At 42.2% G+C, this 27,441-nt stretch overlaps 1 protein-coding gene across 2 annotated transcripts in view; it reads right to left on the reverse strand.

Moving 5' to 3' along the window:
- The window catches only part of LOC139113574 (cilia- and flagella-associated protein 58), a 164,909-nt gene that overhangs the window by 26,288 nt on the left and 111,180 nt on the right, over positions 1–27,441 (reverse strand). For both annotated transcript variants that reach the window (XM_070674807.1, XM_070674808.1), the window contains one exon: positions 6,894–7,153. In XM_070674807.1, the coding sequence (XP_070530908.1) occupies positions 6,894–7,153 (260 nt within the window). The remainder of the gene's footprint in view (positions 1–6,893; positions 7,154–27,441) is intronic.

Below are 27,441 nucleotides of genomic sequence, written 5' to 3' on the forward strand. Positions count from 1 at the left end.
AGTTCTACAGATCAGCGACGGAGACCAGACGGTGATACGAGTCGGACCTTGCATCATCGACGGGAGGACCAGGAAATTGTACATTGGGCCAGGTTTCATGCCCTACAACCTCCCGGAACCACCGCCGCAGAAAAGCGTGAGTAAACTGGTCGAAATGGCCAGGATTGAAAAATGCGAAATACTCTTGAGTTGTAACGCAAACTCCCATCAGTTAAGTTGGGGAAGCACGGATATCAACCCAAGGGGGGAAAATTTACATGAATTCATTGTTAGATCAGAGCTGATCATCCTTAACCGAGGCAATGACTTCACTTTCATGGACTCAAGGAGACAGGAAATTATCGATATGACGCTTTGCACGGGTGATCTGGCGGGCTTGGTGAGAGACTGGAGGGTCTTAAATGAACCTTCGGGATCGGACCACCGAAGCATACGCTACATTCTGCAAGCGGAAACGGAGATAACATGAGGAAGAACTCAAGGTAGACCAGGTGGGAGAACTACAGGGCGGAATTAACTGCCCGAGTAACCAGAATTTCAACCAGATTTCACACAAAAATAATTTAGACGAAGCAGCACAGAGCCTTGGGAAAGTAATAACCAAGGCTTATGAAAACAATTGCCTGGAGAGACAAAAGAGTGTAAGACTAGGGTCCCATAGTGAAACCAGGAGCTGGGAAAGCTCAGGTCGACCACAAGATGTCTCTTCAACAAGGCAAAAAATACTGGACAAGCTGCCCACTGGGAGAGCTTTAGGCAAGCTCAAAGGGAATACAGCAAAGCCATTATCAAAGCTAAGCGCAAAAGCTGGAAGGAATATTGTGAAAGTATCAAAGGAACAGCAGAGGCCTCGAGACTAAGCAAAATCCTTAGCAGGAATGATAAATCACATCTGCGCTGTATAAAGCTACCAAATGGCGAATTTACGGATAACGTTTAAAGCACATTAACACACTTAATGGAAGTCCACTTTTCGGGCTTCCAAACAAGTATATCAAAATAAGGCAGGCTGCACGGGAGAGAAGCCTAGAGACATCCACAAGCCCAGGGAATGGTCACTAGCAGCCAAGATCGTGTACCCTAAGGGAATAGAATGGGCAGTAAACTCATTCGGCCCTTATAAAGCAGCGGGACCAGACGGCATATTCTCGGCCCTATTACAAAAAGGTCCGGGGGTGCTGATGGGACCACTAACAAAAATACTCAGAGCTACTATAGCTCTGAGATATGTTCCAAAAGCATGGGGAGGAACTAGAATAGTTTTCATACCCAAGCTGGGGAGAATCGGGCACATAGTAGCCAAAGACTACAGACCCATCAGCTTGACTTCCTTTGTTTTAAAGACACTGGAGAGGCTAGTTGATGGATATCTGAAAAGAGGGCCATTGATCCAACACCCGCTAGCCTCCTGTCAATACGCCTACAGGGAGGGCAGGTCGACGGAAACGGCACTGCACCGACTAGTGAGGCGGATACAGGGACAGCTAGAGAATAAGGGCTACGCATTGGGAGTTTTCTTGGACATTGAGAAAGCTTTTGACAGCACCTCATATAAAGTGATACAAAAAGCACTGACCAAACATGGAATATCAGAAGCACTGATTGACTGGACTCAGAATATGCTTGCAAACAGGAGACTGAACGTTGAGCATGGGAGAGTATCAGTCCAAGGAACATTCACAAAAAAATGCCCACAGAGAGGAGTGCTTTCTTCACTGCTGTGGATCATTGTGGTAAATGAACTGCTGAGCAAACTAGAAGCAGCGGGAGTCCTCACCTATGGCTATGCAGACGACATAGCCATAATAGCAAGAGGGAAATTTCTACCGATCTTTGGGGAGCTTATAAAAAAAGCACTCAAGATCACACAAAACTGGTGTCAGGCTAAGGGACTGACGATTAATCCCGAGAAGACCTCAGCCATAATATTCACCAGAAAATACAAACCGAAACCCATCAGGTCTTTAAAACTGTGGGGAAAAGAATTAATCTTCGTAACTTCGGTGAAATACCTAAGAGTTTTACTAGATACGAAACTAAGCTGGAAACTTTATTTGGAGAACAAAAGGAAAAATTCTACACGGCCTTTTGGGCCTGTAGAAGGGCACTAGGAAAATCCTGGGGCCTCAAGCCGAGAGTGGCATTATGGTTGTACCAAGCCGTGCCATTACCCAGGCTTACATATGCAGCAGTGGTATGGTGGCCCAGAGTGGAAAAAGTGGAGACGAAGAATCTATTGAAGAGCTTACAGGGAAGTTACCTGAGGGCTGCAGTAGGGACTCAAAAAATGATACCCACGGCAGCGCTACAAGTGGCGCTGTGTATTTACCCTCTGGACCAGCTAATCATTCACAACGCCAGACAAACGGCATATAGACTGCACTGTTAGTGGAGGGATGCTGGGATTGGCCATACGGCGCTCGGCTTCCTGAACAGCCCTCCTTTCACGTATAAACAGGACAGAATCCCCAGGAAATACCAAGAAGGGAGAACCGCAGAGGTAATCATACTTTCCAGGGAACAATGGAGGAAATCAGATTTCCTGAACGGACTGGGACCTGATGTATGGTTTACAGGCGACTCGGAAAAGGATAACCGCCATGGAGCAGGAATTTATGGACCCACGAGGAAACATAGATCTAGCCTGCCTCTAGGAGATTACGCCACGGTTTTTCAAGCCGAGGTAAAAGCAATCGCCGAGTGCGTGCGAATACAGATTGTTGACGAAACCAGCAGCAAAAAAATATACATCTGCTTAGATAGCAGAGCAGCAATTAATGCCTTAGTAAAGCAAAGCACGGATTCGATGACGATCTGGAGCTGCATGAGGGCAATAAGCAAGCTGGGGGAGACTAATAAAGTCACCCTAGTATGGATTCCTGGACATCAGGGCATACATGGTAACGAGGTGGCTGACGAACTCGCCAAGCAGGGAACTTTAATGGAACCTGCAGGGCGGGACGTTTACGTCCCTTTTGTCATGGAAAAAAGAATAATCAGAGAGCTGCTTGAGAAAAGGTACCGGGAGTCGTGGAAAAACGAACCGGGATACCGGCAGGCAAAGCTCCTGATGAAACAACCCAAACCAGAGAGGACGAAAGAACTCCTGGCAATAAGCAGATAAAAAATGAGAATAGAGATCGGCCTATTAACAGGACACGGAACCCTCAGGGCGCATCTGCATAACCTAGGCATAGTGGAGCATTATAAGTGCAGGCTATGAGAGGAAGAAAACGATGACAGTATACACATTCTGTGTCACTGTCCAGTACTGGCAATTAAACGATATCTATCCTGGGGAAAAATGTTTACAGACCCGGAACAGCTCAAAGAAGCAAGGGTGAACAGTCTGATAAGCCTGGCAAACCATGCTGGGCTGAGGACAAAAATACACCCTTGATGAAACAGTGGGGAGTCACAAAGGATCCAAAGGATCTAGGTGACCAAAAAGGACTCACGCAGTCACACCCACTAAATTTAATACTACTACTACTTTAATTTAAATCAAGTAATTACTATTTTTATATTAAGACTTAACCTTTGTACCAACCTAGTTAATTAAATTGTTTTTTTATATTTTTATTTTTACTTATAATATTTTTTTTTATTAACCCCTCGAATCCATTCATGGCGAAAAATCATTTCCGGTTTTATCCCAGGGAATAAGAAATAATTTTCTTTCCTTAAAAAAACCAAAAATACGCGTTTAATTAAAATCTTGTGTGATTCAAACCCACCCCTAGCGCGTTAAACGCGCGACACTCCATCGATCGTGTCACGCAAGCATCAATCGTTACGTCTGTCCCGTTCCATTCTCCAAAATCTACCTGCTCTCAGTCCATTTCCTTGGCTTCCCGTGAGCAATGATTATCTTTCCATTAATATTTCCATTCTTGACGTAACACAATGTCAATTTTTTTTTCTTTTATTCTTTTATAGTTCTATGTGGTTTTAAAATGTTATAACTTTTTTAAAATTAGGGTAATTTTTTATGGGTTTCTTAGAGTTAAAACTTTTATTTGATAACACTATTTTTATAGTTAAAACTTTTTTTCAATAACAATAATATTGTATATAAGAAAATTTATTAAACACTTCTTTTATTGTTTTAATATATACCAATTTGTCCGCTGTGTGTACCCTTGATATCTTTATCATAATTTTTTTTCTTTTTTAAAGAAACTTTTTACGATTTATATATCCGTTATAACATTCACCAAACCATTTTTTTAATAAAAAATTATCATCAATTCTAAATTGTAAACAAAATAACAGTGCAAACGAGAAACTTTTATGCACTGAGCGTGAGAGAGCATAGAAACTTAAGCGAGAGCTTTTAGAAAAAGTATGATATCAAAAAATTAAAAAAAATCAGTTAGTAAATTAATTAGGTAATCAGATAGTAGGTCAGTCAGTAGGTCAATCAGCAGGTCAATCAGTGATGTAAAAACAATTTTGACTATAATATATATTCCGGAAAATATTTTTTATTAAATACTCTTCGTTATACAGAGTGTCTCAAAAAGTCTTGGGCCGACTTCGACACAGCGTCGATCGGGTTTCGCTGTTACGATTGCTTACAGCTGTAAAAATTATTAAAATTAAGCTCTGGCTTTTTTAACCAAATTTCAAACACAGTGTGATATACAGGGTGTCCCATAGTAAAGTATCGTAAATGCAGGAATAGGTAGGGCTTATCAAGACGAATAGAAAAGTCTTATACCATTTTGTAAAATTCTCAACCGTTATTGAGAAACAAATTTATTTGTCTAGCGCAAGAGCGACAAGGAAGGTACGCGTGAATGAGCGCGACAAGTGACAGTCCCATTTTTAGCTACTCGCCTATCGCGCTCACTCATGTGTGGCTTTCTTGTCGTTCTTGCGCTAGACAAATTAATTTTTTTCTTAACAACGGTTGAAAATTTTACAAAATGGTATAAAACTTTTCTATTCGTTTTGACAAGCCTTACCTACTCCTGCAATTACGATACTTTACTATGGGACACCCTGTATAGTGCGAATGATATCAAGCAGCTTGTAGAATTATATGTGCTGTACTGCGTGGAATACCTAAATCGCGTTTAATATTACGTAAACTAACATGAAGATTTATGTGTGTTATTGCTAAAACAGCAATATTTCGAGAATTGTCCAAGTTGAAATCATAATAAATTTGATGTTGACTAATTCTTCCTTGTCGACAATTTGTTTTAATTTGGCGAATTACTTTTAAAAAAGAATAATGCTGCGGATCTCAAAATCGCTTTGCATATAAATAATTGCAACACTCTACGATACAATCCTCGACTCTCACCCAAGATCAGTAAAATATTTACACATTCATTAGGTGGATAAATCATTTTAAACTAGTACTTAGAATGTAGATGTAAATGTTATAATAATTATTATTGTACTGTTGTATGAAAATACACTCTAATCACCAAAATGTTATTAACGTCCCGAAAAAAATGCCAATACATACACAAAGTAAACAAAATTAACTTTCTGAGTTTATTTTATGTTTTAATTAATTTTCTTTTATGTGTATTTCTGAATTAAAATCTGTAAAATAAAAATAGGAGATTTTATTTAAAAAATTATAACTTGACCTTTAATTATGCTCAACAATGACCTTAAGGTTAACTTATAGGTCACCATTATGTGGCTTCTTTTGAACTTTAATACTTTTATTTAATCTATTTTTGCCTCTTTATTTCCTGAAAAATTATTCAGCCGTTCTGTTTCAAATAAGACACCGTGTATATGGCACTGTTCGAAAACGAAATCACGCTCACGCATTAGGAGATCCAAGTAAGATTACTTTTTTATGCACTAGAGACAAAATAGAAGACAAAGAAATTATATCCTCTCACAGCAACTTGATTAAGCACGAACTTAGCGCAAAAAGTTTAATGTCCATGGCATCCCAACTCCTGAGAATAGATCATAAAAAGTAAAAAATAATTTTTATTACGGATTTAGATTTTACGCAAGAAATCATAAAACTTTTGTCTAAAACATTTTTTCAAAAAATGTTATTTTATGTCTTTAAAATTATCTACAAAATAAATTTTGAGAATATTTTAATAACTTAAGATGGCAATTTTCGAATAAATGTTTCAAGCAAAAGTAACTTACTTTTCGATGAAAAATAAAAATCTATAATAAAAAATTGGAGTTTTAATTTAAAAAATTGAAAGTAATTTTTGTGTAACCTTCAAACAACTATTCAAAGTCAAACCAATGATATTTTTTTTTCTTTCGAAATCGTGACATGTCTGTCAAAAACATTTTTTTGTATCTTTTTTAGGTTTTTTAAAATCAACTGTATAAATTAAAATGAGTCACCCTGTACATACCGTTTAATAATATTTATTAAATGATATATATTTATTAACTTAATTTAAAAAAAACGGTATTTAATTTACAGCAAAACGCAATTTGCCTGTTAAAAGATACACTGTGGCGTCTCATTCAGACTAAATGTGCGTATATGACAGATAAAATATACTTAGTTGAAACACTACCGTGTTTCATGGTGATATATGTAACGTAATTCCAAAATTTAAATGTATTAATAAAAAGTTGATCAGATTATTCAGTCATTGCTTTATCTTGATAAAAGTGTTTCCCTAAAAATACCTTAATAAATTTGTAATTTAAAAAGAAAAAAATTTTATCCGTTATTGTGTTAAGAGTTGGAGTTTTAATGTTAAATTTTAGAGTTATTCTAAATTTGCTAATTTACTAATTATATAAATTTGAATTACATATTTGAAATGTAAATAAATTTCAAAATAATTGAAAAAAATGTAAAATAAATGAGTTATAATTTAAAAATAAAGTATCAATAAATGTAACAAAATATATTGTGACTGATATGATAATCAAACCTTTATCCTACTGTAATGAAGTCCAAGTTCATCATTTCTTCGGACTAGTTGTGCACCAAGTATGTCACGCTCGTTCATAACTTTATCAATATCTTTCTTCTGACGCTCAATATCTACATCCGCTTGTTGTACAATCTGCTGAAGGTTCTTTTCTTCTTTCTTTGCTTCTTCAATTTGTTGCCTCAAATTATAGATCTCTGTGCGAGAAGCTCGTAAGTCAATATTGAGTTCTTCTTTTTCCTTCTCAATTTTCCCTAATACTAAGAAAAACATTTTTTTAATGTATTATAAATTTTAATTAATTTCTGAATTATTTTAATATTTTTTAATGACTTGTTATAATCAAACATTATGTTAACAAAGTAAATCAATACCAGATTTAACTAGTTGGAATCTGAAATCTTTAAAATACTGAACAACTTTTCATTGTTTTTTAAATTAATTTTAATTTATAAATTAATATGTAACATATATAGGGTATCTGACATAAGATGGAATTCCCAACATCTAGGAGTAAACAATGGAAATACAATTCCAAAAGTCATGTACCATATTACCAAATTCGTAATTGTTGTCGAGTAAAGAAATAAAATCTTTTAGCAAACTAGCGCAAAGAACACTATGAGTTGAGCGCAGTCAACGAGGTTAAGTGGAGCTTTAAGAAGAGATAAATGTAAGCGCCGCACGGTAACAATTGTAAAAGTATTTATAATAAAAGTCATGACATTAATTATTTATTATAAACACTTAATTAATTATTATAAATACTTTTATACTAAAATTGCACGTAATATTTCTTGCTTTTATAAAGTCTTCCATGTTCTTATTTGCACATTTTTCAAGTGAATATATTCACTTGAAAGAACATATACAGGGTGTCCCAGATCAGTGGACGATGCCGTAAATATAGGTAGATTTAATCGAATTAAAACGAAAAGTCCTTTACCATTTTAAAAAATTCTTAATAGTTTTCGAGAAAAAAATTAAAATATATTAAATGTATAAGCGTAAGAGCGACAAGAAAGCTGCGCGTGAGTGAGCGCGACAGGCGAATAACTAGAAATGGCACCGTCGTCTGTCGCGCTCACTCAGCCCACGCTTTCTCGTTACTCTTACGCGTACATAAATTAATTTTTTTCTTGAAAACTATTGAGAATTTTTCAAAATGGTACGGGACTTTTCGTTTTAATTCGATTAAATCTACCTATCATTTTCGGCATCGTCCACTGATCTAAGACACCTGTATGTTATCACGATATTTTTCTCTCCTGCTCGCGGAGGAAAGTCGCGAGCAAAAGAAACGGCCGGGCACGGACGGAAAATCCGCGCGCCGCCGTGACACGAGGGGAATGAAGGAAGGAGAGGTCGCGGTTCCTCAGCCGTATCCCGGCGCGGGACGGCGTGATCCCACAGCGATATGGTTTTGGGCGCCAGGCACGGGCCCAGCCGTGCCGATTTTATTCACGAATTAATTATCTTTTCCCCATAAAATAATAATGAACTCAAACTGCCGTCACGCGCGGGGGCTAGCTCATCCAAACGGAGAGGGGCGGGGTATAACGGGCGGAATTCTCGGACAGACGGAAACGACAGCACAAAATAATTTGTACGCGAACGAAACGATAAGTAGTTTTCAGTCCGTTTATTGCGCTCAACGGAATATAACAAATACGAAAAATAATAGATAAAAAAAAAGAACAAAAAGAAAATTGGAATCATAAGAGCGCTCGATCTTCGCTCGATCGCCTAGATCGTACTTTCGACTTAGAACAAATATTAAATCGCGAACGAGTACCTCACTTAGACCTCGTTTTCCCGGAATTCTCGCGTCGGCCCTGTCTGTTGTGGTGCCGGCCACGCGCCTCCCGTGCACGCGGCGTATTTTCGCGGGACACCGCAACACAAAAGAATTTACGCGTACGATCGCCCGTTGCAAACGAGATCGCGAAATTTCTGTCTCGGCCTCGGCCGCTGCCGAGGGGCTCTCTATGTGGACGCGACCACTAAAAACTCGCAAATATTATTATTGCACGGATCAAATAACCCGTCTCGTTATTCCCCACGGGGTCCTGCTGACGACATTCAGACGTTCGACGGTCGCCACTCACTAACGTTACGGCCTTGCCCCGTGACAATGATCCACAATCAAGCTATCGGGCCCGAGTGCCCGTTCAACGTAGCCGGGTGTCGTCTGAACCCGCGACTGTCTCCCCGAGAAGCGGAGGGCTTCACAAAATAATAATTCCGCAAGGCGGGTGGAAGATTTCACCGATGAAATGCCTCCTGGGCCTCGCACGGTCCTTGCTTTTGCGCTCTCGCTCGCTCTCTTTCCGTTGCTTGGTCGCTTGCTCTCACTCTCACGCTCGGGCTATTGTTCGCTTCTCGCTCTAAGTATCACCATCCACTTGGCTTGCGTGTCTACACGGAAGAGAGCGAGGACCGCGCGAATTTTCGGCACGAGGCCCTGCGTATCTCCACTCTCGTGTCTCGCGGATTTTTTCGCGCGCTACACTGCCGATTTCCCACGGGAGTAGCTGCCCTCATAGAACCCTATCGGTACTAACAGGTTGGCACGAGCTTCGGATAGTCCGCGGTCGCGTCAATTCCCCCGCAGGTTACTTTCGGCGCCGAGATGCGTAGACGGCTGGCCTCTTCCAAGGCTCTCGAGATGGGTGGCCTCCCATACCGGGCCCGTATCCGGTCATCTTCTAATCCGGACGTTTGCGCCTTCGCGTATAATCCGCTGCTCTCGTTCCTCCCCCGGCAAGGACGGCCCGTAGTCTCGATGATATACGGTAGCAACAGAATCAACCAAAGCGCGATCGTTAATTACCGCCTTGAACAATTAAAAATATACCCTCTGGAGATTTCCGCGACCCCTTTTCGCTCTCTTCGCTACCGCGATTCGTCCGGAGCCGCTGCGTTTTGTGACGTGAGTGGAGAGCTGCGATGAAGCAGCAAAAGCCGCCACGTCACAATGTTTATTTTAAAATGTTATATGACGTAATTTTTTATTCAAATCATTTAACATATCTATTTTTAAATACATATCTATTTTCCTTTTATTACTTCTATTATAAACATACATATAAATAAATGAATCAAATTAATATAATAATTCAATGTAAAGTTAACAAATAGTCAAAGTAATGTCAGCGAATAAAAATAAAACATAAGAATAAAACGTATATGTATAATTAATTGGCAAATATTCTTTCCTACATACTTTATCTACATGAAACTATAACGTGGAGATTGTGGCCCTAAGCCACTAAACTAGAAACTCAGACCCCGCGCCGCGACCACCACCGATCGCCCAGAGAAAATCGCGCGGCCACCGTCAATTACTTAGATATCGCGAGCCAGCCAACCACCCGCAGCGTGTAGCGCAAGCCACCGCGGCTAGTAACGTGGGCCGCCCAACCGCCCACACCGCGCACCGCCACCGACCGCTCGGGAGTGGGAGATCCCCCACTCTCGGGCCCACGGGTATATAAACCGCCTCGAGCGCGGACGAGGCACCTTTTCCTCGCTGGAGAGCACTCCAGCATCCGACCCTCCAGGTCTTGGGCGCTCCCGAGCCTGTCCTCGACCGGGCTCACCCGGCCTTCGATACCGCTACCTCCAGGACTCGGGCGCTTCCGAGCCTGTCCTCGACCGGGCTCACCCGGCCTTCGATACCGCTACCTCCAGGACTCGGGCGCTCCCGAGCCTGTCCTCGACCGGGCTCACCCGGTCTTCGATACCACTACCTCCAGGACTCGGGCGCTCCCGAGCCTGTCCTCGACCGGGCTCACCCGGTCTTCGATACCACTACCTCCAGGACTCGGGCGCTCCCGAGCCTGTCCTCGACCAGGCTCACCCGGCCTTCGATACCGCTACCTCCAGGACTCGAGCGCTCCCGAGCCTGTCCTCGACCGGGCTCACCCGGCTTTCGATACCGCTATTTCCGAGACTCGGGCGCTCCCGAGCCTTCCTTCATCCGGGCGCTCTCGGACCTCCCTCGCCACAGTCCGAACGGCCCACCCTGTACTTTGCGCCGCTGACTCGCGACCGCGGGGATTGTACGACCGCCACGGCCCGAACGGCCTACCTTGTACCCTGCGCCGCTGACTCGCGACCGCGAGGCTTGTCCGACCGACTCGGCCTGAACGGCTTACCATGTAACCGGCGCCGCCGACTCGCGACCGCGAAACCTGTCCAACCGTCACGGCCTGAGCGGCCTACCTTGTACATCGTACCGCCGACTCGCGACCGCGTATTCCTGTCCGAACGACACGACTCGGAGAACTTATTATACACACCACGTCGCCGACCCGTGACCGCGCCGTTCCGCCCGAATGATACGGCCCGGAGGGCTTGCACTACACGCTGCGCCGCCGCCTCACGACCGCGTAATTCCCTCCGGACACGGGGCCCATTTTGGACCACGCGCAGCCGGCTCGCGGCCGTGTACCGTCACCCACGGAACGTAGCGCCGATCGATCTGACACTTCGGCAACTAGCGTAATAGAGGCTGGTCGTGTACCGTTCCGCCGAGCGACTAGTAGTATTTTTGTTTGTTTTCTGCGTAACTTTAGCATTAGATTTACTTTGTGTTACAGGTTTATTTTGTGTTACCATTTATCTTTAAGTTTATAATAAAGTAGAGTTTACTTCCTTTTCACGTTTAATCACTTCTTACTCGTACCCCGGTTCCCGGCGAGCTTTCTACCGATAAAATTACCGCGTTACAAGATTTTATTTAAGAGTATTGTAGAATTTTTTGTTATTGACGGAAAAAAACGTTGAGCATTCAAGAATTCAGATTTTGATTAAACTTTGTACACATGTAAGAGTGGATATTAGGTAAATTAAAAGAACAAATATACAGGGTATCTCATATCTTATGACGCACCCTGGAGAAATAGGTAGGTCCAATTATTAGGGACAAGAAAGTCCCATACCATTTTTTAATTTGGGCGTTTATTTGCGAGAAATCAACGTTTTAAAATGTATTATATCTGACCGAGAGCGAGACGATGCGATAACGCGCGAGCGAGCGGTGCGGCGATACGCGAGGCGTGGTTAAAGACATCATGCGAGCGAGACAATGCGACGACGTACGACCGAAACGATGCGACGACGCGTGAGTGACACGATGCGACCGAAACGATACGTTTACGCGATTGTTTTAGTTATGATATTAGGCGCTTTGTTACAAAAGCAGCACAGATAATATTTATAATTTTAAATTGTTGTTTCTTTTAACAGTCGAGTGCTTCTTTGTACGAACGTGTTGCGAGACATTAAGTGCTTTCAATTTTATATTGAAAAATGCGGTATACAGCTAGTGAGTACACAGATATGTTAATCTGTTACGGGATGGCTCACGAAAACGCGTTAGAAGCAGCCCGTATTTATCGCGAAAGATTTCCCAACCGAGCCCATCCAACGGTTGGGACAATTTTAAGATGCGTTCGGCGTGCGCGAAATACGGGTTTTGTCAGTGTGCAGAGACAACAGTTAGTGCAATTTGATCGCGGTGTTCGTCGGAACATTAATCGTGAGGAAGCAATTCTAAACGAGTTCGAAAATGATCCGACGAATAGTGTGCGGCGCGTGGCTGAAAATGTGGGTGTATCAAGACAATTAGTGCACCGCGTGATACGAGAGGATGGATTGCATCCGTTTCACTACCAACGGGTGCAACATCTTCTCCCACGGGACCAGATGCAACGCGCAATCTTTTGTCAAGGTATTTATATTTTTTCATTTCTTAAAACTCATTGTTTTGACAAAATACATGAAAAAGCGAATAAAACGATCGACGCGCAAACTCTTTTGTTAAATCTAATTCGAGCAATTCGTTGTTTTATTATCAGAATCGTGAATCTTGCAAGTAATTTGATTGTTTTCATTTAATTTGAAAAAAACATTTAATCTTGTTAGACAAGCAGATCGATGTAAACGTTATGTACGTACACAATCGACGCGACAACATTTAGTTGACCTGCTTGACTCTAAATACGTTGAGAACGCGTATACATACATTTGTCTAACGTGTACATATGTATGTATACTTTGTTATAACTGATACTTATAATTAATTTAATTTCTCAATTAATAATAATTAATAATGTATGTTGACAGTCTTTTTAGCTCAATGTCGTCAAGATGAGACGTTTCCTAACAATATTTTATAGAGCGACGAGGCAATTTTTACTCCAAATGGAATTTTTAATTCTAAAAATTTCATTATGTGGCAACATCAAAATCCACACGCTGTTCGTCAGTGTGCCTTCCAATTTAGATGGAAGTTAAACGTCTGGGCAGGAATAATTGGCAATAGAGTAGTAAGTATTTTTCTTACATAAAAATTATAATAAAAAACCAAATTTTAAATATTTGTATTATTCATTTGCAGATTGGTCCGTACTTTTTGCCTCCGCGCCTCGATGGGGACAGATACGCGCAATTTTTGGAAAATCATCTTCCAATTTTGTTAGAGAAGCTTCCTCTACAAATGCGGCAAACGATGATTTTCCAGCACGACGGAGCACCACCGCATTATTCACGTCGCGCGCGAATAGTCTTGGATCGACACTTTCCGGATCGGTGGATAGGCCGAAATGGTCCAATTTTGTAGCCAGCAAGATCTCCAGATCTTAACGTCCTCGATTATTTTGTGTGGGGATACATAAAAAATCGAGTGGAGAATGTGCGCGATCGTAATGTAGAAGAGGTACGCGAAAACATCATAGCGGCCTTCAATACAATTACGCCGAACGTAGCACATCGCGCTACTCGTCAAATTATTCAAAGAGCACGATTATGCATTCAACAACAGGGCAACCATTTTGAGCAGCTAATGCACTAATTTTTAACAGTGGATTAGGCCTATTGGGGACACCACTAAAAAAAAACGCGCCAAGCTATCTACCTCGCGAGGTGGTGTGGAAACGATAGCGTTTTTATACCGCAATAATAGAATTTCCATAGTCGAAACAATTAAAAAATAATACTTTATTCATCAGGTTGCTTATCTATTAAAGTTATAGTAATAAAGACATTAAATCAAGTAAATAATCGCGAACACAAATAGAAAATAAACCCTACAATTTCCTTCGCGCATTGCTCGATGCTTGAATAGATAATATACATTAACGCGATAATAGCGTAAGCTGTGATTTCGGACGGCCAAACCTCTTCCCTCACCATGCGTCGTCGCTTCCCTTACCCGCGCACCGTCCTCCGACTCGCCTAAGAACCGAACCGCCCAATCTATGATTTTTGTAAAGTCGCGTGGGATGGGCCGTACTTCCAGCGTCTCGGTAGCTTTCAGCGGCGCGTTCTTACTCGCACGGGGGGCGTCAAATCTTTACATGTTATTTTCTCGGTTATTTACGCCTAACTTACAAAACCGTATAGGACTTTTCTACTTATTTTTCGAAGCCCAACCTACAGCTAAGAACTTTTTTATATCAACTGGGACACCCTGTATACCCGATGGCCCGAGAGAAGGAAAAACCCCCTCCCGCGCATTACGATAGCGGTGCGCGGTACGGGCGGCTGGTCGGCCTGTGTTACCGGCTGCGGGCGGGTGGCCGGCCCACGCTACACGTGGTAGAAACAAACTTAGATCCGCGCATTGTTTCTTTATGCCGAAAGATCTCGATTCGCGGCGCAGAACTGCTCCTTACTCTGTCTCGTTCGTGACCTCAGGCCACATAGGTTATGGGCCAAGGTCGCGCGTAAGGTACGGACGATAGCACGTGCTCAAACTTTCGCGAATGAGAGAAAGTGCAAAATGATAAACAAGAACGTAAAATTTAGAGATTTTGTCATCTGACCAATTCCAAGAACAAATCAAATCAATTTCACACTAACAAAAAATGTCGCATAATACTATAAATTTCACGCTCATTGAACTGCTGTCTAAAAATAACTACGACACGTGGAGGATTCAAGCAGAGGCGATACTCATCAAAAACAACACATGAGGATATGTTTTCAGAGAAATAATTAAACCTGAACTAGGATCGGCGACTTACCAAACATAACTCACGGAAGACCGTAAGGCAAAATCAGATATAATATTGTTACGTCCGGTATGGAGAACGGCGCGAAGCTCGCTGTCTTGGAGCGGCGCGAAGTCCGAGTTCGGCGACGTTCGGCATGAAGAGTTTTAACGTGAACATTCCGCGAGTTTTGAGTTAGCTGTCACCCGTTGCTAGGGGACAGCTTGTTGTTTTAAAAAAGAATTGTCAGTCTTACCCATGGCTTTGACGGGCGATGTATGTCAAGAGGCTAATTAATTAAATTCGTTTCTTTTGTAATATCTGAGTTTTCCTTACGGCGGGAGTGACGCGGAGTGTGAGAGTGAGAGGGAGCGCTGTAGCGGGGAACGATTGTAAGTGAGTGAGAGGCTGCTGCCTAAGTTTCGCCGTCGTGCGTAACAATATTATCTATTAGTCCCTCCGAATTAAAGCAGATAAAAGCATGTATGTATCAAAAAATGTTTAAAACAAACTAGAATCCATATACGTTTCCAAGGAGCCCGCCCGCAAAGCCACTCTCATCAAAAACTTAATGCTACGTAAGATGCCGGAAAACGGTGATATAAAAGATTATCTTAACAATATATTCGACACCATAGATAAGTTACAATCTATGAATGTAGAAGTGAACGACGATATGCTAGCCATAATTATTTCATACAGCCTACCTGACAGCTATAATACTTTTAGGTGCGCAATGGAATCGCGAGACAATTCACCAGACGCCGAAACATTGAAGATTAAGATAATCGAAGAGAGTGAGGAAAAAATGCGAAAGTCATCGGAAAACGAATCCGGCGCTTTATACGCCAAACACCAAGCACGTCGATCATCTCACTTCACCGGAAATAAATTCAACAAAAATAGCAAAAACGCATTATTCTCAAAACGAATAAAGTGCAATTATTGTAATGTTACGTCAAGAAGATTATATTTTTATTAAATGGTTAATTGAAGGAAATCCTCGGGAAAAGTATTCGTGGGTAAGGTAGAGAGATGACGTACCACCAAATTTTACGTGGGATTCGAGATTCGAATCCACGCTGTTTTACGCGCAGATTAAATTTTCTAGAATTTTGGATTCAGATTGAGCGCGTAAGTGGTTCCTTTTTAGAGAAAGGAAGTGAATCCTTATTTTCTGGGATAGAACCCAGGCGTGATTATTTGCTTATGGTGGATAATTAGGGTAATTATAAAATAATTAACTCATAATTTTAATAACACAAAATTAACAAATTTAATACTAAACATGATGTTTAAAATTACAAAAGAAAACTGATCGTTAAAGCAGGCAGAATTAACAATTTTTATTATTTAGCTGTTTCGTTTGAAATATAAAAATAAAATTAATGTTCTAGCAGAAAAAATCAAGTAGTAAGAGAACGGTTGTAATCTGATAAATAAGTATAAGTTTAACATTGCAAAGAAACGAGAGTATTTACAAAATGTGTGTGTGTGTGTGTGTGTGTGTGTGTGTGTGTGTGTGTGTGTGTGTGTGTGTGTGTGTGTGTGTGTGTGTGTGTGTGTGTGTGTGTGTGTGTGTGTGTGCGTGCGTGCGTGTGTGTGTGTGTGTGTAAATGTATAAACGTCTTCAGTCCAATGTGATCTCTTCGATCTCTGCCACCCTTACTGTGGATCTCGGGAAGACCAAGTCGATTAGTCGCATCGGGGCCAGGAAAGGAAATTTCACCCCGGAATAGTATATAAAAAAAATGAGAATCAGGAGCAGAACGAGCTGCCTGTCTCTTGATCTCTTCTGGCTCAAAATGGTCAGGGCCGATGGAGAAGGCTCTTTCCGGAACAGGATCTGTCCACGGAGTACAGGCCCTGCGTAGGAGCTCCAGGAGAGGGTCTCTAACCTCTCTTGGTTCCGGATGCTCCTCGAGAACTTCAATACTCGGGACGGGAGATGGAGGTTGATCGGGGAAGTCTACTTCTGGGAGAGAAATGGATTCATCTTCGCCCAGAGACTCGGCTTCCTCGGGTTTGAACGGAAAAGGAGGCGGTGAGAGAGGAGAGGAACAGGCTCGTGGCTCACCTCCGGGAAAACGTGGTTGAAACGACCGTAATTCTTGGCCGCGAATGTCGGGCCGGCCGGAGTGCCCGGATATGCTCGCCGGGCGGACAGGATTCGAGAGAGAATAAGTAGGTCCGAAAATACACGAGACGTGGTTTAACGATTAATTGATGGTTTATTCAATTAATAAGAACACTTTACAATAGAGCCATCTGTGACGAACGCGTGGTTGAGACGTCGCCGGACAGAACACGAATATAATAGAACGCTTGCGGTAACGCGGTAATTGGCGTGTGTATGTGCCGGATCGGTACGGCGGTGATCGATACGCGGATCTATGACGGGCGGGCCGTTACAAGTTTTCGGCAACCGCCTAGATAACGCCCTAACGGATCGCGGGGCTAGCGGCGCGAATATTCCCCAGTGTCGCGGGCCTGGGCGGAGCCTGATCGATGCACGCGACGCGGGACGCGGTGGTCGAACTAATTCGTATATCGCGACGCGAATGCGGGTTTTCGGATGTCGTGGAGAACGGAGCACCTGTTCGGTGTTGCAGTAGCCGAGAGTACTCGGCCGAGGCGGAGAGCTCTCCACCCCGGGTTTGTGCAACGGTGCGAAAGGATATTTCGCCTTGGCAAACCGAATGTAGATCCGGGATCGAGATCACTCGAAGGAGGCGAAGTGCGCTTCACCCCACGAGCCGGTCTTACGAATCGAGAATTGCTTTCGGCTGCTAGGAAGATTCCTATGCGGGCAAGCGTCAGGAGTGCCTGACCGAGGCGGAGTTCGCTCCACCCCGTTGTTCTGCTTGCTCCACGAGTCGGTCGGTCCGGATGTTCGCTGTGAGGCGAACGGAACGAGAACGGTGCGCGACTTTTCCGAATTCGCCTTTTTATCTAGAAAAGGCGACGTCCGGGGGTATTCTGGTACGTGGCGCCGGCCGCGGTATTCCGCGGTACCGTGCGCGTCGCGCTCGTTTGGACGAGCTCGGGGCCGCTCGTGTAAGTCCGTTCCGCGGGACTTTGCGCGTTACTCGATACTTGTACAATTATCGCGCCGATGATCGGTTTCTTCGGGAGCCCCCGCGCTCCCCTTCCTGTCCGAGAGGATGGTCGTCTCGGCCTCCGGTGGTTCTTCTCCGGGAACGATGCTTTTGCCGGGGCATCGTTACATGGTTCGGAGATGAGGGATGAATTCGGAGTATACGATGGAGTCGTGGGGCGGAATTGTTCCGATCCCGGCTCCGTGGACTGGTTTGAGAAATTAAGATCGCCGGCCGATGTTTCGAGTTGGATGTTATGAATTTCCTCGGGCGGGATATATCCGAATAAAGGCTCCGGGTCTAGGTGGATAGGCGACGGTGGCGGAGGGCCTGGACGTGGAGACCACGGTTTCTCTTTGTTGCGCGCAGGAGAAACAAACACCTCCTCGCTTGGCGCCGCCGCGAGCAGATATTGAATAAAGAAACGGCGAACCAACTCCCTCAGATTCCGTATCTGTTTATTTCTTCGCTCCCGGCTCTTCTTAATCGTTTTCTTATTATTGGATTCCACTAAAATTCATAATTTAATTTTAATTTTATTTGAACAGAATTTTACAAGATTAACAAAGAAAGGGGCGAAGGAGACTCGTCACCGACGATTTCTAAAGCTTTTGACCCGTCAATGAATGAATCCTCGTAGTTCATCTTTGGCGAGAATCGGTTGCCGATTCTTTAACTGTGGATAGTCGCCAAACTTCCAGCAATATTTTGCGGCGCAAACCACCGTAAATTACTGGTTATTCGACAGCGTATCTTAGCCGATATTCATAAGCAGGCATTCTTACTCATTCGATAGACCACAGGAACAAACGGACAGAATCAAAACTTCGGAACTCCGACTCGGACATTCCCTTCTCTCTTTGATTAAAATTAAAGAACAATTGATTTGAACAATAACATTTAGTGGAATTAATTTTCGCGACGATACATAATGAAACGTTGAGACTTACTTTTAGGTGTTACACCGCGAGGGTGCCGTGGGGTTCGTTCTCCGGAGAGAATTGTAGTCTTTTTCGGAATAAAATCGTCTTCTCGTCATATTGATTAATTTCTTTTATTTCCTTCTTCTTTTTACAGACTTACACTTGCACTAAATATTCGGTATTATATATTCCACGCGAGATACTTGTTAGCGACTGACTGTCCGGGCCGCGGCTGCCCCTGTATATCTCCTATTGTTGCTATGCCAAAATTCATAGCAATCAGCGGAATCGCGGGTGGCAACCGCGACTGTCCTCGGACTTCGCGTCCCAGCCGGAAATGCCGGGTTACCTTGATCGGCGGTATTCTGCCGATCAAGCTAAATGGTCGCGCGCGTGCGACATTCCGGCGTTATTCCCGAGCCTCTGTTGCTAAGGGCTCAGGATATAACATAGGAGATCTTCTCGATGCTTCTTCTGCAATCTTACACTAAGTAACACTCACGTTAATTTTAGTAAAACTTATGCGGCTGTAGCTGAGATGCAAGAGAGCGTGCTCCGCCAAAACACAAGATTTTATAAGCTCGGAAAAGGGGAGAGCTATTCCCGAATTTTCACTTTTCTGAAATTCTAATCTTTCATTTGCAGAGCTTGTTCTTCCACTTTTCCTATCTTAAAATTATTGGGCATTCGCACCCCATCCCTTCTCTATTTCTTAAACTTCTAAGTTTTCGCCCTTAGTTTCTAGATTTTGGTGAGGAGTTCCCGAGATCCATTGGTTTTTAGTAATAAGATATCTACGAAATACCCCCGCTTTAAGGAGTTATCCCTTCCGAGCCTTCCAGAAATTTATTATTATTTTTAAAGAGAGATGGTGGGGAAACTTCTACCATCCGTACGACGCATTGTTAACCTGACTTTATTGCCTTTGTCTGCACCACATACTTCGGTAATTACGGGCCTCTCGCGCCCTTGGTTTTTCTAAAGCTCAGGATCTATGCGCAATTACAATTTTAAAGAAAAGTTATTATTTCTTTTTTTATGATGGACAGGTTATCAGAGTTGAAATATTTATGAGCCCTTCAGGTTTTGATTTTTTGTATTATGTCTAGACAAATTCTTTTGTCTGATTTTCGTTGGCGCCCGTTTACAATTTGTTGCATGTTTTTTATGCTTTCAGGCAACAACTTGTCCCGGAATATGTTAGTGTTTTATGAATTGTTTTTCTGAAAGGTTCTGAAGTTTTTTTTTGTATTGCAATGGACTACGGTCTACCTCCCTCCTTAACTAAATTTTCTAATTTATGTCGAAAAAAAGAGACGCGGAGTCGGAGACGTAACAGTGAAAAGACTAGAAGCAAAGCGGTGGACTGTTATTATAACAAGAAACACACTGAACAGAAAGCAAATCATGCAGATGAAACGGCCCGATTGCAGGCAACGTGAACGACATCACAGGTTTGTGCTTAGACAGCGGGTGCACAGCTTATTTGTGTGGAGATAAAAATCTCTTTGTATACACGAGAGTCATCTCAAGTGGATTAAGGTTAGCCAACAACTCTTCTACCAACGTCAACACCGTGGGCAACGTAAAAATTACTGCTGCAGTACATGAGAATGACAAAAACATAAAGCTGACAAACACACTATACGTACCTGATTTGCGTACAAATTTACTTTCCGTGGCTAAAATCGTCGACAACGGACATGAAGTGTTGTTCAAGAAAGATAGGGCGATAGTAAATGATAATCGAAGTAATACTAAGATGATCGCAAAACGTATTAATAATCTCTTTTATCTACAGAAAGGTGCAAAAAAGGTCTGTATTGCAACCGATACTAAACTATCACAAACACAAGTGTGGCATAATAGAGAAGTCTATTTGAACACAAGAGACAAGACTTAATGAAGATAACACAAGCGGCGAATGGTTTTAAAATAAACGCAATTTAGCCATGGAACGATTGCGAGTTTTGCGCAGCCGGTAAACTAACCAGCAAACCCTTTTTTAAAGATAGTGATAGAACCAATGGAGTGTTAGACCTGATTTATACAGACGTCTGCGGTTTCATGAGGACGAGATCGGAAGGAAAAGCACTCTACTTCCTCACCTACATCGACGATTACTCACGATGGTGCTAGGTATGCTTCATGCAAAGTAAAAGCGAAGTAGCTCAAAAATTCAAAAAGTTCATACTATATACAGAGAAACAAACTGAACGAAAAATTAAAGCCATACAATCAGACAACGGAAAAGAGTTTTGCAATTCCGAGATGGACGATTTGTTCAAGAGATACGGAATTCGACGCTGCTTAACAGTACCTTATACGCTGGGACAAAACGGCTTAGCTGAGCAAAAAAATAGAACATTGGTCGAAGCGGCAAGATGCCCAATAATTCATTCGGGCTTACCAATATCTTTCTGGGCTAAAACGATATCAACGGCTAATTACATACGAAATAGATGCAGCACAAAAAGTTTGACTTCAGCTACTCTGTTCAAAATATGGACCGGACGTCGCTTTAATATCGTTCATCTAAAAACTTTCGAGTGCCAAGCCTTTATTCTAAACAAATCCCCTGGCAAAGGAAAATTCGATCCTAGAAGCATGAAAGAGACCTTCGTTGGATACTCGGAAACTTCAAAAGCTTACAGAGTTTGGATACAAAAGGACCGCAAAATATACGTTTCAAGTGATGTAAAATTTTTGGAAACCAACGTAAATGGACCGACAAGGGACACCACGATACTTGACTCCGACGCGGACCGCTCCACTACTGTGAGCAAACCTAAGAACACGACCATCTTGATAAACACTCAGATTAGACCAAATCGACCAGCAGACGAATCGACCGTCACACAATCCACTGAAAGCACGGCAAGTCAGTCTGTTACAGATGGAAAAGTCAGAAACAGTGGAACTACCAAAACGGGGTCCTGGATGGCTAAGAGGAGTCACCACAAAAACGCACATACCAACAAAGCAATACAATTTGAGGAGCAAGGAACAGACAGAAAGCGATGTTCATCGCGGAGATACAATGTCAGACGACGACATGGAATAGCACAAAGTCGGATACACCTTGATCGCAGACGAAATAAACTTCTTTCGGGCCATTACAGGGCCAAAGGCACACGAATGGAAAGACGCCAAATATAAAGAAACCAAGAATTTAGTTGGAAACTCGTCAACGAGCCCGGCGATAAAAATATCGGATGTCGCACTGTACTGCGAAACAAATATCGAAGCAACGGAGAACTAAAGAGACGAAAAGCTAGAGTCGTAGCGAAAGGGTACCTTCAACAACCGGAAATCGACTTTGTTGACACCTTCGCACCAGTAGCACGTTTAAGCTCACTGAGAACCTTGTTGGCAATGGCCGCACAACATAGAATATTCATCTCACAACTGGATATCACGGCAGCCTACTTACACGGGGAAATGGATATCCAAACGTTCATGAAATCACCGGAACTTCTTGAAGAAATGCTTGAGCGAATTCTAGAAAACGAAACCAACAATCTACGTAAAAAAGCAAGGACTATGCTGTCGGACTATCGCCAAGGACGTAGGACCTGCCTGTTAAATAAAGCAATTTACTGATTACGTCATGCCGGGAGACTGTGGCATTTTAAATTTAACAAAGCCCTAAAAAACGCAGGTCTGAATCGCACCAACGCTGATCTCAGTTGACGCATGCTAGACAAAACATTTAAAAGTTTATAATTACCCTTGAATTAAACACTTGTTAATTATTATTAATAATAATTTTTTTCCAATAACATAAGAAGTCTAATAATTCTCACTTGCAACGTCATTCTAGCTTTCTTTATTATTTAATAGATAAATAATGAAAGAAAACCGAATGACGTTACGAGTGATAATTATTAGACTTCTTAATGGAAAGACTTGTTAATGGAAAGAAATTATTATTAATAATAATGAACAAGTGCTTAATTCAAGAGTAATTATAAATGTTTAAATATTTTATGTAGCGTGCGTAAGAGGTCAGCTGAGATCGTCGCGGGTTTTTCACGTCTCATGCAGAGTTACGCCGTCCCTGCCTACTATGTATAACCGTCCGGTGTGTAGCTAGTTATTAAATGTAATAACTCAAAAACAAAACTTCGGAAAAATTATTCGAAGAGGAAAAATCTTCATAAAATTACCTGAACAACATGTCCTTTCACGGAAACTATAGTTGTTCTGAATCACCCTGTATAAACGGTTTATTAAAAAAAAAAATTAAAAAAAAAAGATTAACTGAGAAAGCAACGGCCCTGCCAAACAATACGTCTAGAACAAATAGCTCTAGCTTTCGTGGAGCTACTGATGGCGAACAATCTCACGAACATCAAATTATTTAATATAATTTCGGTCCGGGTTCTTTCTAGTTTACGAATGTCCCTAATTGTTTTGGCGCCGGCTACGCGTCTTCCGAACACGTGGCACGTCCGCGTACAATGAAACAACACAAAAATTACGCACAAACTGTCACAGGTCGTCGTCGATCTCACGCATCCTAACTACCAACCTCGGCCGCTGCCGAAAGCTCTCCGTGCGAGCGCGGACGATAATTCTTTTACAGGCGTAGCAAACAACACCAAAATTTTACACAATGCCAGCTTTTCGCAGGACTAGACTAGCCAAATTCGGACGCCCAAAAAATGTCACACATTAACTGTAATTACTCGCCTCGTGGCGAGTTACCAAAAATTATCGGGCCCGGATGCTCACTCAAAGCGGCTGGGCATCGCCCGGACGTGGGAGCCACCTCCCCAAGAAGCGGACGGCTGTACAAAATAGTTATTGTTGCAAAGCGGAAAGAAAAGCTCACCGAAATTTGTTCTTCCGAGTCTTTGCCCCCCTCTCTCTCTCTCTCTCTCTCTCTCTCTCTCTCTCTCTCTCTCTCTCTCTCTCTCTCTCTCTCTCTCTCTCTCCCTCTCCCCTCCCTCCCTCCCCTCTCTCTCCCCTCTCTCTCTCCCTCCCTCCCTCTCTCTCCCCTCTCTCCCTCCCTCCCTCTCTCCTCCCACCCCTCTTTCCCTCCCTCCCCTCTCTCCCCCTCTTACCCCTCTTCTTCTCCCCCTTTCTTCCTTTCTCTCTTTCTCTTTCTATCATTCGCTCGTTCTAGTCGCTTGCAAGATTCGTTTGCCTCGTTCGCACGCCAACACGGAAGAAAGCGAGGACCGCGCAAATTTTTGGCAAGAAACCCGGTTTATCCCCACCCACAGAGATTTTGCGAGTTTTCCGCGCGCGATGTCGCCGCTAGTTTTTCACGGGCGCAGCTTTCCTCGCGGGGCCCTATCACTAACCAGTCGATCGACACGGATTTCGTACGGTCGGTTGCGGATGTTTTTCCACGTTGCTTCCGTCGTAAATAAATCCCGACGACGTGGTTTGTCCGTGCGGGGTGGCTTTCCTTTCGTAGATCATCTCTAGCGCTTTCAAGACGGGTAGCCTCCCATCTCGTACATCCTTCTCACGTCGTTGTCCTCAGCGTAGTCAGCGTGTCGGCGCCTTCTCTCATGCGCTTTCTTATCCGGGTGTTTGAGACGGAACGGCGATGGTTTTATGCCGATGTATGGAAGGATGGTGCCAAACGATTTGGCTAAATAAATACATCTCGTCTCATGGGAATTGTACGTTCCGTTTTATTTCTCTCAATAATAACAGAGAGATTGGCGCGATCGTGATTCGTGAAATGATGGCCCGTCGTAGATGACCGCGCGCGGAGACCAAAACCGCCTTGTTTTACAAATAGCGTTTAAATTGTACCAAACTGATATTAGATTATCGCGAGAAACAAGACGTCTGATCTTAACCGCTTTCCGCTACATTTTATATTAGGAGTCCCCCCCCTTGTCGCACTCCTCATCTCGCCGCTGATTTGAATTTCGCGTTTTCTCAATGTTTCTGTAGAAGGTTATACGCGTCTTACAAACATGGATATTTATTTTTCGACGGGCATCGAGTCTCTGTCAGATGCTGCGTTAGCCTCTGTTTTTGTCTTTCAATTACATCGCTATTCGGTTTATAAATTTAACTCCGCGGTCGCCAACACCGGGTTTCATGTTTTCACGCTCCCCACCTTAGTGTGAATATCCTGTAGCACTTACCGATATACGATATCGATAAACATAATTCGCAATAATTAAACAACGGTTTTCAAACAAAAGCAACCTCCTAATACTCCTCTCCCCCGACCTCCCACTCTCCTAACTACGGCGGTCCGCCGGGTGCCGCTGCACCTTGTAACGGCCGCGGGGAGCTGCAACGAGGCAGCGAAAGCCGCCACGTCATAGTACAAAATAAGAAGTATTTAAAGGGTACTGACAGTGAACCATCTGTTCCAATATCCTTAGAGACACATTACATAATCTCTGAGATCTATCTTGAGGACTTTGAAACAAATAAAAACATTCACGACAGAGATAGTCAAGTAAGTCTTGAATAAAAATAATATATAATAATATATAAATATAAGAATAATTAAAGTTCGGTAACATAAATTTATATATTTGTTACAGAAATGCAGCAGTGGTCCAGATAATTCTGTTGAGTGTCAGGATGACGAATTACAATTGGACCCTGCTACTGGGTAAGATTTATTTAAAATAAGTTTTAAAATTTTATTGTAAATAGAATGTTTTTATTGTTTTTTTTATATTATTAAGAAAGTGACATTATTTGTTTGAGTACATTCATCTATCTGGAAAATATTACAGAACTATTGTTCTCTTTCAGCATTTCGGCAGAATATCAATTTGAAAACGAGCCAGGTCTCTCCACAAACCCTCAGGAGGGCCACTTTACGGCGCCATCTACGAACAGAACACCTCAGCCGATTAAAAAAAAAAAGAAATGACTGCCTAGAAAGAGGCCTTGTTCTCTTTTCAGAAGGAGCAACATCTAAAGACCATGGAATTCATGAAATTAGAATACAAAACAAAAACTGTGGGATTTTTAGCAGAACAAAATTTTAAAAAATTACATGAATTAATGGAAATACAAATTAAGTCGTTCCGTTTTTACAAGACAATCCGGGTTGAATTTCTAAGGATGGAATAGTTCAGGCATGAATCACATCTACTGACTGTTACGAATAAATATAGTAACAGCTAATTTCGATAAACTTCAGAGAGATGACATCTGTCAACAATATTCAATACAATTTGCTTAAAGTTTTCGCCAAGAACCTTGTTTCTTACTCTATTGAATATGGCAAATTTTGCACTAACTAAGCAGCATTTGCGGGAGGTTTTAGTTTTCTGCTTTAATTTGAAAAAAGGGCAGCGGAAGGGCATCGAATGATTGTGGAATTCCATTACGGGCGATTGGTGTAGATTACAATTAATTTATTTGAGTCGTGCACTAGAAGAAAAACGGTTGGAATACGAGCAACCACATGACAAGATTTTTCTTCTGCATGACAACGCTCGACCTCGCAAAAAGTGTAAAAAGATATTTAGAAACGCTTGAGTGGAATATTTTACCGCACCCGCCGTATTCTTCGGATATCGCTCCTTCTGATTACTGGTTGTTTCGAAGGATGCAACATGATCGGCTGGCCACCGGTTCACTTCTTTCAAAGAAATTGAAAATTGGTTCTTAACTTGGATCGTCTCAAAAGAAGACACATTTTATTACGATAAAATTCGAAAATTACTTGAGAGATAGGAAAATGTAGTATTCAATGATGGGCAATACTTTGATTAATCTATTCTGTTCTGAAAGTTCTGAAATAAATGCATTTTTACCACAAAAAGCGGACCAAACTAATTTGTACTCCCAATACATTCTCAGTAGAACCTTTGGAAATACACTTGAATGCAAAACTGAAATGGAAACTCCATTTAGAAAAAAAAAAAAATTCTATACTTTTCTATGAGCTTGTACAAAGCTGCTAAAAAACCTGAGACCTAAAGCCGAGTGTGTTACTGTAGATGTACAAAGCAATACTCCTACCTAGGCTAACTTGCACAGCAGTGGGTTGGTGGCCCAAAATAGGAAAAATAGAAGCAAAAATCCTAGTAAACAGCCTATCTTAGGTATGAAAGCTACCTAAAAGCTGTAGTAAGGATTTAAAAAACGAAACCTACGACGGCACTACGAATGACCCTGTGTTTTTGCCCTCTGTACTAATAAATCATATATAAAACCCAACTAACAGCGTACAGACTGTATTGTCAGGGGGAGTGATAGGATTCTGGATCCGGCCACGCAGCGGTCGAATTTCTGCAGTTTTTTTTTTACATACGTACAGAATAGAACGACAATATACCAGGAAGAGAGGATCGTAGATGTACTCATACCATTCAAGAACAATTAGAAAAACTCAGAATTCCTGAACAAAATGGGACCAGATGTCTAATTCATAAATGGCTCAGGAAAAGAAGACCGGTATGAGGAGGTCATTTATACACGTACGAGGAAACATAAATCAAGCCTGCTCCTTGAAGAGCTGACTAAAGTTTTTCAGGCCTACGTGACAGCAATCTCCAAATGCGCAAAAATACAAATTATTGAA

This window comes from Cardiocondyla obscurior, linkage group LG03, assembly GCF_019399895.1.
Source record: "Cardiocondyla obscurior isolate alpha-2009 linkage group LG03, Cobs3.1, whole genome shotgun sequence".
Lineage (NCBI taxonomy): Eukaryota > Metazoa > Arthropoda > Insecta > Hymenoptera > Formicidae > Cardiocondyla > Cardiocondyla obscurior.